This window comes from Zingiber officinale, chromosome 8B (assembly GCF_018446385.1).
Source record: "Zingiber officinale cultivar Zhangliang chromosome 8B, Zo_v1.1, whole genome shotgun sequence".
Classification (NCBI taxonomy): Eukaryota; Viridiplantae; Streptophyta; class Magnoliopsida; order Zingiberales; family Zingiberaceae; genus Zingiber; species Zingiber officinale.
This window is the reverse complement of record NC_056001.1, coordinates 15144755-15163571: the sequence shown is the minus strand read 5'-3', so window position 1 is coordinate 15163571 and position 18817 is coordinate 15144755. Positions and strand designations below refer to the sequence as shown.

At 37.8% G+C, this 18817-nt stretch overlaps 1 protein-coding gene and 1 pseudogene across 1 annotated transcript; both read left to right on the top strand.

Annotated features, from left to right (window-relative positions):
* The first annotated feature begins 2425 nt into the window (after positions 1 to 2425).
* LOC122015634 (NAC domain-containing protein 90-like) lies at positions 2426 to 3540 on the top strand. The gene is made up of 3 exons (XM_042572633.1): positions 2426 to 2693; positions 2806 to 3119; positions 3205 to 3540. The coding sequence occupies exons 1-3, from the start codon at positions 2534 to 2536 to the stop codon at positions 3424 to 3426; spliced, it is 696 nt and encodes a 231-aa protein (XP_042428567.1). The 5' UTR covers positions 2426 to 2533; the 3' UTR covers positions 3427 to 3540.
* Positions 3541 to 3948: 408 nt separating this feature from the next.
* LOC122016912 lies at positions 3949 to 17035 on the top strand (annotated as a pseudogene).
* Positions 17036 to 18817: the final 1782 nt, after the last annotated feature.

The window sequence follows — 18817 nt, the reverse complement described above, 5'->3', positions numbered from 1 at the left end:
GGAGATGTATAGCTTCTATGGTCGACCTTTCAGGCATGAATCCAAATTGATTTTCTGTCACTGTGATCTCCTTCCTTAATCTTTTTTCTATTACTTTTTCCCAAAGTTTCATAGTATGACTCATTAGTTTAATACCCCTATAGTTTGCACAATTTTGTATGTCTCCCTTGTTCTTATATAAGGGAACTAGAGTACTTATCCTCCATTGATCAGGCATTCTTTTCGTTTTCAATATCATGTTAAATAATTTTGTAAGTCATTCAATACCTTGTTTCCCTAAGCACTTCCATACCTCTATCAGAATATCATCTGGTCCAACGGCTTTTCCATTGTGCATCTCATTTAAAGTTTGTTTTACTTCTGAAGTTTGAATTATACGATAAAAATTAAAATTTCTATGCTCATTTGACCTAATTAAATTACCTAAGTTAAGTTGGTTACCTAAACCTTCATTAAAAAGTTGATGAAAATACCTCTTCACTAATACCCTATTACATTCATCTTTAATACATTTTATTTGGCTAAGATCTTTTGTTTTCCTTTCTCTCACTTTAGCTATTCTATAAATGTCTCTTTCCCCTTCTTTTGTATCCAATTTTTTATATAAGCGTTCAAAAGTTTCATTTTTTGCTTCACTCACTACTTTCTTAACTTCTTTCTTGGCTATTGTATATTTTTTTTAAGTTTTCCTCGTTCTTACAAATATATAATTCCTTATAAGCTATTCGTTTTCCCTTCACTTTCTCTTATACTTTCTCATTTCACCACCAAGATTCTTTACTTAGTGGTGCATGTCCCTTTGACTCACCGAGTATACTCTTAGCTACTATTTTCAACTTTGATACCATCTTATCCCATGTTGTATTAGAGTCATCGTATATTTCACCTAATGCTTGTACTTCTACCTTCTCCTTAAATATATTTTGTTTCCCATCCTTTAACTTCCACCACTTAATTCTAGGAATTGTATATATTTTCTTTCTATTGATACTATGTTTGAGGCGTATATCCAACACTACTACCCTATGTTGGGTAGTTAAGCTTTCTCCAGGGATGACTTTGCAATCTTTACAAATCTTTCTATCCTTCTTCCTAACCATAAGAAAGTCAATTTGCGATTTATTATTCCCACTTTTGAATGTGATTAAGTGTTCTTCTCTTTTCTTAAAAAACGTATTAGCTAATATAAGGTCATATGCTATCGCAAAATCTAATATAGTTTTCCCTTCCTCATTTCTCGTTCCAAACCCATAATTCCCATGTACTCTCTCATTTTCCTCATTTTTCACTCCGACATGTCCATTTAGATCACCTCCCATTAAAATCATTTCATTTGATGGAATATTTTGTAATATTTCATCTAAGTCCTCACAAAATCTTGATTTGGTAGCTTCATCTAATCCTACTTGTGGTGCATATACGCTAATTATGTTCATAGTTTCTTTCGCCACTATTATCTTAAGGGCTATAATTCTATCCCCTTTTCTAACTACTCCTACAACTTCATCCTTTAACAAATTATCTACAATGATACCCACTCCATTTCTTGCTCTACTATTTCCAGTGTACCATAACTTAAAACCCAAGTTCTCTATCATCTTTGCCTTCTCGCCTATCCATTTTGTCTCTTGTACACACAAAATATTAATTTTTCTCCTAATCATCATATCTACTACCTCAATTGATTTATCAGTGAGAGTTCCTATATTTCATGTTCCAAATCTTAGATTATTAGTTTTCCTATCATATTTGTTTTTATCTAACCTATGGTGTGAGAACTTTTGCCTATTTAACACTACACTCAAGTTCTCATGGAGATGTAGTGGTCCTTGCTGAGACGTTACAGTCGGACCCTGTAATGCGAACTCTTGTATATTTATCACTACACCCGAGTTCTGGAGATGTAGCGGTCCTTGCCGAGACGTTACAGTCGGACCCTGCAACGCGTTCCTTCCGGGGAACAACCTAGCATTAGCACAATAGTTTAATGGATTCATTCATTGAATATTTGCCAATAGTTTGACGCTGGCTGACAATCTAATATAACCCTCCTCCTTTATCTGAGCTTGGGACCGATCATGACCGATCATCATGGGCAGAGTTGAGAGAGGGAAAGATATATCATCTTAAAATTTTGATTTCTTTAATAAAAAGGTATCTTGACTTACCTCAACTCTTCTACTAAGGGGTGCGTATCCAATCAACTTTTCAGCCGATCCGACCTCTACAAATCACAAATCTAACATCTGATCTAAATTGAGTTTAAAATATCAAATTGAGCTTGACTCATGCTACCATGAATGTGATCCAGTAGTATAGTGTTCGGTAGATCAATTTTTAAATGTACATAAATTCCACACCGTCTACCTATTGTGTATATATATAAAACTTGACTCAGTCCTTGCCATCGTCATAAATTCTGATCTCAAATTCCACACGCCAATTTCAATCCCCCTATAAACATGAACTCCCCCACCCCCAACCTAATTAACCTTCCTCCAATTAACACCATTACCGCTTAATCTCCAAGATCATGAGCTCAATCGCTCCGCCGGGCTTCCGCTTCTACCCAACCGAAGAAGAGTTGATCGGATTCTTCGTCCGCTACAAGCTCGACCGCCGGCGAGAATCCGACATCGAGCGAGTCATCCCCGTCGCAGACGTCTATTCCTTCGATCCATGGCAGCTCCCCTGTATTAGTGAAATCAATTAATTAAGCTCCACATTTTTTCAATGTTATTTCATGGTTTTAGAAAGCATAATCGCCCAAAAACTCAATGTTTTCGACGCTGTGACGGATTGCAGCCATGGCGGGGGAAGCGTGCAGGGCGGACGGGGAGCAGTGGTTCTTCTTCTGCCCGCGGCAGGAGCGGGAGGCCCACGGCGGCCGGCCGACGAGGACCACGCCGTCGGGGTACTGGAAGGCCACAGGCTCGCCCACCCTCGTGTTCTCGTCGTCGGAGAACAACCGGGCACTGGGCGTGAAGAGGACCATGGTGTTCTACCGGGGCAGAGCGCCCACCGGCACCAAGACCAAGTGGAAGCTGAACGACTACAGAGCATTCGCCGATCACCAAGGCGCGGCCGCCGCCTCAGCCTCCGCCTCCGCCTCGTTGAAAGTATATACTTAATCTTTCATGATCGATAGGTTCGAACCTACGGCGATCAGTAACGGACTAATTTACCGTCGATAAATTTTTGCAGTTGCGCAGCGAATTCAGCGTGTGCCGTGTGTACACTAAGTCGGGCTTGATCAGGGCGTTCGATCGACGTCCAGTTGGAGGCGCCCAAAGAGCTCGGGAGCTCGAGAGGCGGGGCCATGACTCGCCGCTGAGCCGACGGGACGACGGCGGCGATAACGTCAGAGTCGACGACGATAGTCTCTCGGCCTCTTTCTGGAGTGGGCTTGAGGAATATTGTCAATAACACTAATAATTTTATTGATGCCATTAATTAGTTCGTAATTAAAATTTAATGTTGGGAACTCTGAAGTTTGTCATCCAGTGAATCCTTGTTAACAGCCTTTTCTTTATTGACTAATAGTTAATTGTGGAAAGATTTCGCACGCGCTTATTGTCGTCGATTACAGCAAAAGTACAGCTGTCATTCTTTGGCTTTAATTGTGTAATTTTTCGGTTAATTAATTAATACAGCAATTGTGGTCATTTCCCGCCAGTTAATCGAGGTCAAATCAATCTATTTTGAGAATTATCAAGGTATATTCGATTTAATTTTAGCCAATCGACACGTGGCTCAATTTGTTTCTCAAAAAATAGTAATTTAAATATTTAAAAAACATGAAGTGCCTGCGTGGGAATAAATGAAAACCAAGGGCGTCTTTCAAAAGTTTGCCATAAAGCAGCTGCTCCCTGCTCGCATGGACTTCCTATGGCGAAAGAAGGGTGTCGTCCCCTAACGACGCATCGTAATCCATAATTCCTCGTCGCCATGGCGATCCTTTACGCGGTGGTAGCAAGGGAAACATTGATGTTGACGGATGATACGGTGCATGATTTGTAGGGTTGATAGAATGATGTGGCTATGAGTCAAGGCCACAAGAGAATCAGAAGTTAAGCTGATATGGAGGTCAGGAAGGTCAAAAGTCAAGCCTTCGTGACCGGTCATTAGTCAAGCTAACATGGACAGCAGGGAGGTCAAAAGTCAAGCCTCCGTGTCCGGTCAGCAGTCAAGCTGACAGGGACAGCAGGAGGTCAAAAGTCAAGCTTACGTGACCAAAGTCAAAATCTCAACGGACGGAACGGTCAAAAGAGGGGATTATACGACCAGCCCTGATATTGAGTAATAAACGGGTTCGCGGGTCAGGTACAGCTGAGGACTAAGACTACAAGTAAATGGGTTTGGACACAGACCCCACATGCAGGTCGGGACATCCAAGCCAAGGATCACAGGTCTGGACACAGACTTGGCGTGCAGGTCGGGACATCCAAGCCAAGGATCAGAGGTCTGGCATAGACCCAGCGTGCAGGTCGGGACATCCAAGCCAAGGATCAAAGGGCTGGCACAGACCCAGCGCGCAGGTTGGGACATCCAAGTCAAGGATCACAGGTCTGGACACAGACCCAGCGCGTAGGTCGGGACATCCAAACCAAGGATCAAAGGTCTGGACACAGACTTGGCGTGCAGGTCGGGACATCCAAGCCAAGGATCAGAAGTCTGGCACAGACCCGGCGTGCAGGGCGGGTATAGATCTCAGAAGGCAGACCCCGCGTCCAGATGCTACAAGACGAACAAGCCAAGGAATCGTAACCGCTTGTCGGAGAATGTCAAAGAATAATCAGCATGTCAGAGAATATTCTCACAGGCAGGGCTCATTACCCTTTTTGATTCCATCGGCAGCCTATGAAAAGTTGTCACCTGTCATCCACCGCCAGACAAAGTCTGACAGCCGACATTCCCTGACACCCGTCAGACCCAGAAACTTCCGCTGCAGTATAAAAAGGGAGGCTTTGTCCCTTACACAGGTACGCTCACTCGTCATTACTCACTAGTCTTTACTTTTCATCCTTTCTCTGAGATTTTTGTGCTAAACATTACATAATTTGCAAACCATATACCTCCGGCCATCGTTTTTGATCAAGGAAGACGACCGCAACAAAATTTGATGTTTCCGACCCTTTCTCCACACAGAAATGATGGTGTATCTTTGTCTCAAGAAGAAGACACGAGAGGAGTAGGAACCAGGGACCAAATTTATAGCTTGCTCCAATATTCTGCCATCATCGAAATTTTGGAAGCAAGGGAAGGTAGTTACAGCAGTTTTGGGAACCATTTCAGTTTTTTAAACTATTTTCACATTTCACATTCCAAATACATAGACCAATAATTGATTGGTTGTTCCATGGCCAATGGAGTCAAAATTTAACCAACATTCTCCCACTTGGTCTTGTTAGTTAGAGCCCTAGAGCCAATCATTTGATGATTGTATGGACTCATTGTATCATATTCTTGTATATCAATAAAGGCATTTGTTTGGTTATTATACTTATTTATATTAGTGCCAAATAGACTAAGTATAATAGCGTCCTTGAGTAGAAGGTTCATACCTATATCAATCGATTAGTTGAATCGATAGTGAGATGATATAGGGAACACTACTCTAAATCATTCCTAGTCGAGTATTAACATTCAGGGACAATGTTAATGCAATAAGACTAGCATGTAGGTCAGCTCGATGATATGATCTCACAAGTCATGGGTATAGAGATATCAAGCTGACACATGGGTATACATTGGAGAATGTATACTGAATGACCCGCCATGAGAAAATATCATGGATCGTTATATGAGTGTCATATACTTTCTCATGTGGCTATTAGTATGACTATTAGTCCTTAGACCTGAAGTCACCATGGATCCCTACATAAGGAGTTATGTACTTTGGTTTCGTCAAACGTCACCCGTAACTGGGTGGACTATAAAGGCGATTACTGGGTATGTAACGAATTATGCAGAGGGATGTGAGTGATGTAGATGGGATCTATCCCTCCTATATGACAGGAGTGACATCGATATTCTTGATAGAGTAAGACCACGAAGTGTATGTCCATACCCAAATGAGTCAATATGAGATATTGAGCTCATTTGATTGAGTGAGTCTACCTGGAGTTCAAGATTTAGATTGGTCAGAGGATGACACGGTCTATGCCTCACATTGATCAATCTAGATGTCTAGGATAGAAGGACACTTGTCATATATTGTGAGGAGTCACAATTAGTAGTCACAAGGTGATGTTGGATCTCAACATTTCTTGTAACTTGGGTAGCAATGATGTATTACTAGATGCCGCTCATTGCTTATGTTTTAAAGGAGTTTAGAAACATTGCCAACGTTACAAGAACCTATTGGGTCACACACAAAGAACAAGTGGATGGAGATTGGGTTCATATGATGAACCAATTGGATTAAGTTCATATGATGAACCAAGATGATTAGATTCATTTGATGAATCAAATTGGATTAAGAGTAATCCAAATTGGGCTAATTGAGTTGGACTCAAGTTGATTCATGTATTCAATGAGTCTAATTTAGATTATGACTCATTAAATCAACTTAATTTAATGAATTAGATTCATTATATTAAGTTGGCTTGAATCAAATGGTTAGATTAGATCAACCATGGAAGAGATTTGGTCAAGTTTGACTTGACTTGAGAGGGAGAGGAAGAGTCAAGTTTGACTTGACTAATTTCCACATCATTAGTGAGATGGCAAGATGTGGACCAATGATGATGCTCCACATCATCATGGTATGCCACATCATGGAGGTTACAAGCCTCCATTTCATTAATGTGGCCGGCCACATTAAATGAGTAGGAGTTACTCATGTGGCCGGCCACACAAGTGAATGAATGGGAATGAATTTTCATTCATTGGTCTCATTCATTTCATCTCCTTTCTCTAGTCATTCTCTTCTCCCTTTCCTCCTTCTTGGCCGAGAGTTTCAAGCAAGGTGAAGAGGAATGTGTTAAGGTCCAAAGAAAAGGGTGAAGTGAAGGTCACAAAGGAGGACACCTAGAGGAGTATGTGAGATTCCTTTCCTTTCTCTCCTTTCTCCCTTTTCAAATCCTACCCGAGAGCTCTAGAAAGTGCTAGCACACTTGGGGCCCTCTTCTCCATCCTTTGAGTGTGAGAGACACTCCTTGTTCGTGTGGATATCATTAGAGGAGTGTCTACGTTGACACTCTCGAGATCTGGCAATTCCTTGGACGAGCGGGAAAGCGAAAGGGCTCGCTTCGAAGGTATAACTCTCATCTAGTGTAGATCTAGAGTCTTTGAAACTCGTACTCGTATTTTCGTTCGGTTTTTTCCTTGCACGGATCCGTTGGACTTGGGTGATTCGGGGTTTCCGCGACGCGAAAAGCGGTTTTCGCGGCCCGAAGAACCCAATAGGTCTATGTATATCCACTGTATAACAACATTAACATATGGATCATGACGACAGTTCCTCTAAATATGAGTATTATCATCCATGTATCACAATATGTTACACTTCTCAATATCAACCCCAAACCAAATTAAAATAAACCCAATGTTTATTGTGGTCCAAACATAATGATATTTTTCAAACAATAAATATGTATACAACTCAAGAGAAAAAATATCCAAACTAAATAAGAGTTTCATTAAAGAGACAAAAAACATTACATTATGGAACTAAGTCCCATACACGCTACATGATCCCTGAAACCCTTTGGTGGCATGCCCTTAGTCAGAGGATCCGCGATCATCAATTCAGTGCTTATGTGTTCAATAACCACTTTCTTTTCTTTAACACGCTCTCTTATGGCTAAGTACTTAATGTCGATATGTTTACTACGACTACCACTTCTATGGTTCTTAGCCATAAATACAGCAGCTGAATTATCACAATATAATGTCAGAGGCTTTGAAATAGAGTCCACAACTCTAAGCCCAGATATGAAACTCTTCAACCATACACCATGCGAGGTTACTTCAAAACAAGAGACAAACTCAGCCTCCATAGTGGAAGTAGCAATCAAGGTCTGCTTGGCACTTTTCCATGACACAGCCCCATCGGCTAACATAAACACATAACCAGATGTTGATTTACGTGAATCAATACAGCCAGCAAAGTCTGCGTCACTGTATCCAATGACTTCCAATTTCTCAGTCCGTCTATACATGAGCATGTAATCCTTGGTTCCTTGAAGGTATCTCATAACCTTCTTTGCAGCCCGCCAGTGGTCAACACCTGGATTACTCTGATATCTACCAAGCATTCTAACAACAAATGCAATGTCAGGCCTAGTACAGACCTGAGCATACATAAGGCTTCCAACAGCTGAAGCATATGGAATGGTTTTCATTTGTTCCTGTTCGAGCTTATTTTTAGGACACTGATTCAAATTGAATCTATCACCTTTCACAATGGGTGCTACACTTGGTGAACAATCCTTCATTCGAAACCTCTCTAGAACTTTGTTGATATAGGTCTCTTGAGACAAACCCAAAATGCCTCTAGATCTATCTCTATGAATCTTTATGCCAATGACATAGGATGCGTTACCCATATCCTTCATATCAAAGCTCTTAGAAAGAAATTGTTTTACCTCATATAGCAAACCCTTATCATTAGTCGCCAGCAAAATATCATCCACATATAGCACAAGAAAGCAAATCTTGCTCCCACTAACCTTCTGGTATATACAAACATCCATGATATTTTCTTCAAAACCAAATGAAGTAATAACATCATGAAATTTTAAATACCATTGACGAGAGGCTTGTTTTAATCCATATATGGACTTATTTAACTTGCAGACTAAATTCTCACCACTACTAGAGGAAAATCCTTCTGGTTGTTTCATATAAACCTCTTCCTCTATATCACCATTGAGAAATGTTATTTTCACATCCATCTAATGCAGCTCTAAATCAAAATAAGCTACTAATGCCATGATCACACGGAATGAGTCTTTCTTAGATACAGGAGAAAAGGCATCCGTGTAGTCTATCCCTTTCCTCTGAGTAAATCCTTTGGCAACAAGTCTAGCCTTATGTCTCTCAATGTTGCCTTTTGAGTCTTTCTTAGTTTTAAAGACCCATTTACAACCAATGATTTTTACATCATTAGGCAACTTGACAAGATCCCAGACTTTGTTAGATGCCATAGAATCCATTTCTTCTTTCATGGCTTTGTACCATAAGTCAGATACATTAGAACTCATGACTTGTGAAAACGTTTCAGGATCATTTTCGGCTCCAATATTATAGTCACATTCTTGTAGATACACAACATAATCATCAGAAATTGTTGATCTCTTAGTCCTAGTAGATCTCCTTAATGTTGCATCAACATTCTCCTGTGTAGCAGGATTATGTTGCTCAACAGATTGTTCAACAATTTCAGGTATTTGCTGAACCTCAGGGTCTACTGAATTTGGATTAGCAGTCCTCAATGTTGCATCAACACTCTCCTGTGTAGCAGGATCATGTTGCTCAACAAATTGTTCAACAATTTCAAGTATTTGTTGAACCTCAGGATCTACTGAATTTGGATCGGTTTGTGGAACCTCTTGGACCTGTTGCTCAATATGCGCATGAACACAAGGCGCATTATGAACTATAACAATTGGTCTACTAGTTGAAGTGGAGCATTGAGTATCTTGATGATCTTTCCCAAGACCAGGGTCTTGAAAACGATCACTCCCACTGATTAAATCATTTTCAAGAAATTTGGCATTTCTTGATTCCACAAACCTAGTGCTGTGAGAAGGACAATAAAATCTATATCCCTTGGATCTTTCGACATAACCAACAAAATATGCACTTAAGGTCCTCGGGCTTCCTTTCATGTGGATTATAAATCCTCACCTCGGCTGGACAACCCCAAACGCGTAGATGTCGTAAACTCGGTTTCCAACCTTTAAACAATTCAAAAGGTGTCTTTTGGACAGCTTTAGTTGGAACTCGGTTTAATATGTACGTCGCCGTCTTTAGGGCTTCAGTCCATAAGGACCTAGGAAGTTTGGAGCTAGCAAGCATACTCCTAACCATGTCCATTAAAGTTCGGTTTCTTCTCTCAGCTACACCATTTTGATCTGGAGAACCAGGTAAGGTGTATTGGGCAACAATCCCACAATCTTGAAGAAACTTTGCAAATGGACCAGTTGCTTGTCCACTCTCAATGTATCTACCATACTACTCTCCTCCTCTATAAGATCTTACGATCTTAATTTATTTGTCACACTGTTTCTCTACTTCAGCCTTAAAATTTTTGAAAGCATCAAGTGCTTCACTTTTGCTATCTAATAAGTAGAGATACATGTAACAAGAAAAGTCATCAATAAAGGAGATGAAGTACTTGTCACGATATTATTTTAAATCAAGACTACAAATGTCTGTATGAATTATTTCTAACAATTTAGAACTCCTCTTGGCACCTTTCTTTGACTTGTTGGTCTGCTTACCTTTAATGCAGTCTATACAAGTACTAAAATCGGTCCAATCAAGAGTACTAAGTACTCCATCATGTACCAACCTCTTAATTCTTTCAATGGAGATATGACCTAATCTCCTGTGCCACAAATTAGAGGAACTCTCATTAATGACACATCGTTTAACACCAACATGCATAGAATAATACTGATTATCATTTTCTAAATTAAGACGAAAAAGACCATCAGACAATGTACCACATCCAATAATTTCAGATTCATAAGAAATACTGAAAGATGAATTTGAAAAATTAAAGGAATATCCAACAGATACAAGTATTGAAATCGAAATTAGATTCCTAGCAAAACCAGGAATATAAAATGTCTTTTCCAAACTTAAAATAAAACCACTATCTAAAACAAGCTTGCAAATGCCAATGGCTTCGACATGTGAGGACATTTTATTTCCAGAATAAATGTAACACTCACTTCCCACTGGTTTCCGTAGGTCTTGTAAGCCCTGCAAGGAGTTGGTAACATGAATTGAAGAACCAGAGTCAATCCACCATGTGTCATGAGTAACATCAATCATGTTAGATTCATAACAAACAAAAGAGAGTTGAGTACCTTTCTTGTCAAGCCACTGTTTGAACTTGGTGCAATCTTTCCTTAAATGCCCTTTCTTCTTGCAGAAGAAACATTTGGAACTTTTCTGAATGTCCCTTTTGGCAGGAATCTTGCCCTTGTCCTTGGCTTGAAATATCTTCTTCTTTCCAGGTGTAGTCAAATTTACCTTCTCACCCTCTTCCATAGCAAGTCTACCCTCCTCTTGAACACACATGGTCATAAGTTTATTAATTGACCATTTCTCTTTATGTGTATTATAAGAGATTTTAAATGGGGTATATTGCGATGGTAAAGTGTTGAGAATGTAATGCACTAGGAAAGAGTCAGACATCTCAACCTCAAGTCTCTTCAATTGAGCCGCAATGTCCCTCATCCTCATAATGTGGTCACGTACACCGTGTATCCCACTTAGCTTCATGGATGAGAATTGGTGAATTAGGGTGCTAGCTAAAGCCTTGTCCGAAGACACAAATTGATCATCGATTGCCTTCAGTAAGTCACGGACATTGTCATAATGCTCAAGGGAACCCCTAATGTCATCTGAGATCTTGGTCTTTATGAACATTATTGAAAGGCGATTAGATCGCTCCCATTTTTGATAAAGAGCAATATTTTCAGGAGGCGGTTCATCCTTCCTTATGGCATAATCAACGTCCTTGCACCCTAAATGAAGGAGAGTTCTCTCCTTCCAAATTTTATAATTGTCCCCTCGGAGCTCAGGAACATCACATATCATATCAGAGAAATTAGCAGGTTGACAAACTACAAAACAAAAATTAATCATACTCATGTTACAAAATTTGAAGCTAATTAAACAACATGACATATCTACCAATGTAAAATATGTCTAAAATATGAATCTACTGACATAAAACTTACCTGTGGGCCAAAGCATTAATTCAATTAGATTCATAAAATAATATAATAAAATTATCAAATTATTTCTAATCCCTGTGGGTAAATTAGAAAACATATAATTGATATTTTATCCAAATCAAACACATAAGATATAATAAATTTTCCTGTGGGATAAAATTTATTACATCTCATATAATGAATTAAAATTTCAATATCATCTTACACAATTTTTATCTAAATCAATTACATAAAATATAATAAATTTTCCTATGGGATAAAATTTATTACATTTTATATAATGAATTAACATGTCACAATGATTCTACAATTAAAATTAATTAATTGCCCACATCATGTAGTAAAATCGAGAGGATAATTAATAAGGCCAAAATAAAATTAACATGCAGCCTAATAAGAAATTAAACAAAATGAAAGTTTTTTTTTTTTAATCAAAGATGCGATAAGTTTTTGCCCTATTCCCAACTTCGGCGACACTGCTCGCCGCCCATGCAAGCTGCTGCAACGCCTGCAGCCTACGCTCACCAACAGCCCCGCGATGCGATGGCTTCGTCGACGCCAGCAGCCCCGCGAAGAAGCAGTAATTTCAACTATGGCTAAGCATAAAAAATTGAGGCAGAGGCAGAGGCAGCAGGCTCTGATACCAAATGTTAAACATTACATAATTTGCAAATCATATACCTCCGGCCATCGTTTTTGATCAAGGAAGACGACTACAACAAAATTTGATGCTTCCGGCCCTTTCTCCACACAGAAATGATGTGTATCTTTGTCTCAAGAAGAAGACACGAGAGGAGTAGGAACTAGGGACCAAATTTATAACATGCTCCAATATTCTGCCATCATCGAAATTTTGGAAGCAAGGGAAGGTAGTTACAGCGGTTTTGGGAACCGTTTCAGTTTTTGGAACTATTTTCACATTTCACATTCCAAATACATAGATCAATAATTGATTGGTTGTTCCATGGCCAATGGAATCAAAATTTAACCAACATTTTGAAGAAAAAGTATCTGACTTAACGTCGGAGGGCTTGACCCGGGGATTTTTTCTCTGGTTTCTGGTCTCTAACGACTGGTGGATTCGTCTGAGTGTGCACAAAGCAACAGCGTCATCGTCCTGGTCATCTCTCGCCGTTAGCCGCCCGTGTGAACCTTTCCAGGAGGGTACCTGGTAGATCCAACGCTTCAACAACTCTCCGTCAACTTTCTATACAACAAGGCCCGCCTTCATCCGACTCAGCTTCCGGACAGAATCAGCGGAGTTTTCCGCCGTCAGTGACAATGTCGGCGCTATCGCTCGCCGGATCCTTGAGAATCTTGCGCAAGATTCCGGCTCCAGGCTCTGTTTCTCCCCGGATCGCTACATCTTCCACGTCCTCAGATCAGATGGGATCAACTTCCTCTGCATGGCCAACGAGACCTTTGGGAGTGTGTCCGAGCATCCTGCTTTGGTTTCCCATTTTGCGGTTATCTTCATTTGATTTTTTTGGATTTCGTATAAAAAATAGTTCTTCTGGTGATGTCAGTAGAAATTTAGGGTTGTTTTTGAGTTGATTTTTTTTTGTCTGCTTCCATTTATTGCGTCTCCGTTAACGTTTGCTTACTAAATGAGTTAATTTGGGTGAATCGTAAGTGCATCGAATGCAGAAAGTAAATTAACTGTGGCACATGGATTTGTTAGATTGCACATCAGACTTCGTGTGTTTTGGGAGGTCTTGTGGATAACACAAGGGAGTTATCTTTTTCGAAGTGTTTAATAGAGTATTCTGTGATATGTCAAATATGGTAGCTGATGATCGGACATGGAAAGAGTTTCTTATGATGAGAACTTATGTTTTGTAATAATTGTACTTCCATTGTGTTTTACCTCATCAATTTCCCTCCTTCCTAATTGATGCGGTGGTAAAAGGAGCTCGATAAGGACGAGTCTAAGGGGAAAAAGTTACTGATGTGGAAATTAAAGTCAAGGCGATCAAAGGCATGGAATCGCTAGGTCACCAAAATTGCCCGAGCGAGTGGCAACGGGCCAATCGGGCATGGCCGCCCACTCAGCAAAAGGAGGGCCAGGAATAGGGTGCTGCCCGGAGGCTCGTCCGACCTGGCGATAGGCAATGCCCCGATAGCCGGACGGCTAAAAAGAGGAAAATAGATATTTGCAACTACGACGACCCTATAAGGGCTAGTCCAACCGGACCACCTGTCCGGTCGTACGAGGAATAGCCTACCGAGCCGAGCGACCGGGCCGGGAATCCTGGCCAAGTAGCTCTCCTGCTCGACCAAACAGTGGGACCTCTTGCTTAGCTCATCTTACCCTTTTGAAAGTTGGTGTCGTTGACAACAGGGCATGGTCAATAGGCAAATCGTATAACAGAAGTTTCCACTATCGTGTCAAAGATTTACACGTCTTGTTAAAGAATGGTATCAGAGACACTTTTATGCCTTGTCTTTTCATAGGAAAAATGGGTAAATGTGCATGCACTTTGAGAAGCGTGCACATACGCTACAGGGCCACTATATAAAGGGGGTCCATGCACCGGAGAAGGTATGAGTTATTTGTGATTACGCTATTGTTACTGCTAGAGTTCTCTTTGTTCTTCACTGTTGTCGGTGACTGACTTGAGCGTTGGAGGGCCAACGCCGAGGACCCCTTCCCGGTCCGGCACTGAAGTTCTTGGTTTTGCAAAGTGAAGCAAAGTCTTCACGCATTCAACTGCAAAACCACATCCCCAACCAGCTATCTTCACCGCCAACTGTCTTCACCGCTTTCGGACAAGATCACTGATAATGAAAGTTTATTATTGCTCGAGAAATTAGATGCCTATACATTTCATTAATAGATGACACACACTGTTCAATACATTGATTTGGTATCTATATCTTATAATATCTTTTGAATGATGATCTTTTGAATGATGGGTTGCATTTTTGTATTTTTTACATATTGTCCAAGAACCTACCCTTGGTCTTTATTTCTACTCAGTTTTATGTCAAGGCCCTACTGAGGAAATTAATGTAGTTCAACAATTATGTATTAAAAAACTATTCCTTCTAAATATCCGGTAACTGATGGCTTTGCCTATTTATGATTTCTAGTCCAGGAATGATTGCTATTTTGTTTATTTATTGTGTTGGAATATCTTCCAACATTTTCAGCATAAACATTTTGGTGTTTAGTAAATATTTTAAATATCATATTATCTCACTCTTTTCTCTTCATGTTTTAATGAATTGATATGTTAATGTCATACTTATTACTTTCCATTTCATTTGATTCGTGGTGAATAAATTTTCTATCAAATAGATAACAAATTCAGGAATTCTTGATGGATCATGGGATAAATCACATTATTCTAAACTATAGTGTTTAACTAACACAGATCAAGTTCATAAAGAGAGGTCTATTAAACACCTTCACATGGTTCCCTTGGAAAATATTATGCATATATAAATTAGAAATTTGTGTGATATCCTTCAGATAAACACTATTTAGCACATAAAGAACTATTTACTTTATTTTAGCAATTTGCAATTTTTAAGCTGTGCAATTATGTTGATTGTTGCTCAAACTAGAGATGGTTTTCATTGTAGGGAGGGTTCCTTTTATGTATTTGGAGGATATTCACATGAGATTCATGAAAAACTATGGTAAAGTAGCTCATTCAGCACTAGCTTATGCAATGAATGTTGAATTCTCTAGAGTGCTATATCAGCAAATGGAATTCTTCTCAAGCAATACAAGTGCTGACACACTTAACTGTGTCCGAGGTGAAGTTAGTGAGGCAAGTCTCAAAAATCCAATAGAGACCTATAATTTATTTGTGTTTAAATTGCTTGTGGTTGTTCCTCTCTTTCGATTCTGTTAGAATCTGCGATAGATGATAGTTGATAGTTTAAAGAACAAATGCAGATGCTGAGATTCTGATTTTTTAAATTGCTTCTTGTTTCTTTTTTTGTTCCGAGTCACTTGGCATACTGAAATTCTGTACTCCAGTACTTCTTGTATCATTGTCTTTACATAGAACATAATAGTTGGTTAAACATCAAATGAATGACTATATGAGGATCCACTTAAATAGAAGAATTTAAACTAACCTTTTTTTCACTATTGCTCTGGTCCTTAAAGTGTGATGCTTGATTGATATTTTATTACTTCATATTTCATTTTCTGGAGTTACTACACATTCATTTATTTCATGAAGTTCAGTGTGGTATTCCATTTCTGCATGGTCATATGCTACCCCAGGCGTCCCACACGGCTTGCTCCACACGGCTTGCTCCACGACCATGATATTGCTACACCTACTAGGTTGCAGGCTGCTACTTTGTCACGCATTATTTTTATGTAGATTGGATGTCTTTTTCAAATAATTGTAGATACACACTATAATGGTGGACGATATCGATAAGATACTGGACAGAGGTGATCGCCTTGCAGTTCTTGTGGACAAGACTGCTACCATGTAAGATAGTGCTTTCCATTTCAAAAAGCAATCCAGCCTCCAGGTGCCTTCGTCAACCTCTGTGGCTGAAAAATGCCAAGCTTTTGTGAGTATCGATCTTCAATGTTTCCCCTCAAAAAGAAATTTATGATTTTACCACCTAAAATCTAACAATTGATTCTTTTGTGTCTATAATATCTCAGAACATAAAAGTTTTAACTTTGATTTGCTACTGTTTCCTGTTGATTCCGGTCACTGATCGTTTGTTGTCAATGCAGAGCTGTCTTGACACTTTCGATCATTCTTCTGCTTTACATAATAGCAGCTTGCTGTGGCGGCATCATTCTTCCATCATGCAGATCAAGATAGGTTTGATTGATAGTAGCCGTCCGTGATTTATTTTCTCTGTGTTGACCTTGGGACGGATTGACGGGAGCGCTGGGACGAACATATTCGTTTTTTACCACCAAGATAGGTTATTGAACTCCATAGTGGTGGACACTGCTGCTCTCGTGCTTTGTACATTAGTTTGCCTTTTGTGGTAAGTTCTTTGGTAATCCAGTTTTCCTCGTTTACCAACTGAACCCGAACTTGTTTGATACAGTGAGTGGTTCACCTCGCTTTGTTGGTTTTGTCCAGCTCAAAAGCCTACTAAATAAAATCAGTTATTCTCTGTGTACACGATGTGATTTTCAAATGTTGCTTATTTCTTGCGCTTATAATTATGTGAAAGGTTTTATCTGACAAATGTTATATACGCTGCAGGATATCTGTGAAGTGTTATCGGAAGTTGATTTTGTTTTGTTGTATTAATACATTTCAATGCATCTTTTCAATTCATGCAACTTTAGGTTTATAAAATGTAAACAATATTTTCAGAGACGAAAATATTTATTCTGCATAATTAATAAAACAATCAAAATTTTCAACCATTCAGAACGAGGGGTAGAAGTAGCTCTACTCCGATTTGAAAATGAAAGTTTAGAATCAGCTGTAAAATGATATGTGATTTGGAATCATCGATTTACAGTTAGTTATGGTTTAACAAATTCATACAAATTTTATATTTATTTAAGTTTCTTACTCATCCTTTCAAAGTACAGAGGAATTAAAGTTCACATAGTATTCTTATCTTTTTATCCTTTACCATATGAAGTGGTATTATCATTCACTTTTATTTCTTATTTTCGTAGTATTTGTTCAGTTGATATTAAATTCTTTGATTTTGTTATTTGAAAGTTATATTCCTTTTTTTTTTTTCTCTAGTCTAATTGTCGAGTAATACTTAACCTTTCAACAAGTCAAGATATAAAATTGAACATTTTTCATTCAATATGTTACATCGGCATTGAATGTCTGTTCTACAATAACTATTAACATTGCACAAGTTAAAAATTTTTTAACTATCATAAAGATGATGAAAAAATTTAAATCTTTTGTGATAATTACTTTAAGATATTAAAATCTTCTTCGCTACTTTGCTTAACTAAAATAAAAAAACAATCATAAAAAAAATTCTTAAGTTCTCAACGAAGATATCTAATATTTTAATAAAATTTATACTTTTATAAATTTTAAATTACTACTTACTAATTCCTATATTTCAGAAATATTTGATTATATTTCATATTTTATAATATGAGTTTTATAAATATAATATAAATAATTTCTAATAGTATATAATATTATTAGGATTAAGAGATTTTTTTAAAACGGGAATTAAAGTGTCACAATACAGGTAAAACTTCTAATTTATATGCAACTAAATAAATTTATGAATTTTTTTTTCTATTTTATTTTCATTGCTAATACACTAAAAATTTATTGTTACTAATTCTATTTAAAACTAATACTATATTAAAAAAAAAATCCTAACAGAAAATGAGAAGTAGGATAATAAAAATTGAAAAATTATTCTATTGTATCATAAATATTTTTAAAATTTAACAAATACTAATACCAATATTTTATTATTATAAAATAAATATATATTAACATTGTTAATATTTTGTACAATAAACTAACGTAATATTTTTCTATATTGAAATGAATCTTGTAATAATTAAGATGTTAAATTTTAACATATTGAAGAATTACGTGTAAATTTTTTTAGTTCGCATTCTATTATTTTTATAAAATTTGTCACATTGTTTTATTATAAATGATGTGACCATAAATAGGAAATAATATTTCTAATTAGTTATATATTTGCTAAAATTATTAACCCATTTTAAACTCATAGATTTAAAACATGAAAAAATAAATCATAATTGACATATAAAATTAAGTTTTTGAATACTAACAGTAGAAATAACATTATCAAATGATATTAAAAATATTTTATGAGTTAATTTATATATTCTTCTAAAATTAAATATAATGATTTTGAGATGTTGTAAGCATTATATGATTCATAAAAAATTTTATAAGCCAACAATATTTTTTTAGATATTCCAA

Excerpts from the sequence above, each read along its gene's own strand:
- LOC122015634 (XM_042572633.1), top strand. The coding sequence starts at position 2,534 with ATGAGCTCAATCGCTCCGCCGGGCTTCCGCTTCTACCCAACCGAAGAA. Across the intron at positions 2,694-2,805 it reads CGATCCATGGCAGCTCCCCT|CCATGGCGGGGGAAGCGTGC; the intron begins GTATTAGTGAAA and ends GACGGATTGCAG. Across the intron at positions 3,120-3,204 it reads CCGCCTCCGCCTCGTTGAAA|TTGCGCAGCGAATTCAGCGT; the intron begins GTATATACTTAA and ends AAATTTTTGCAG.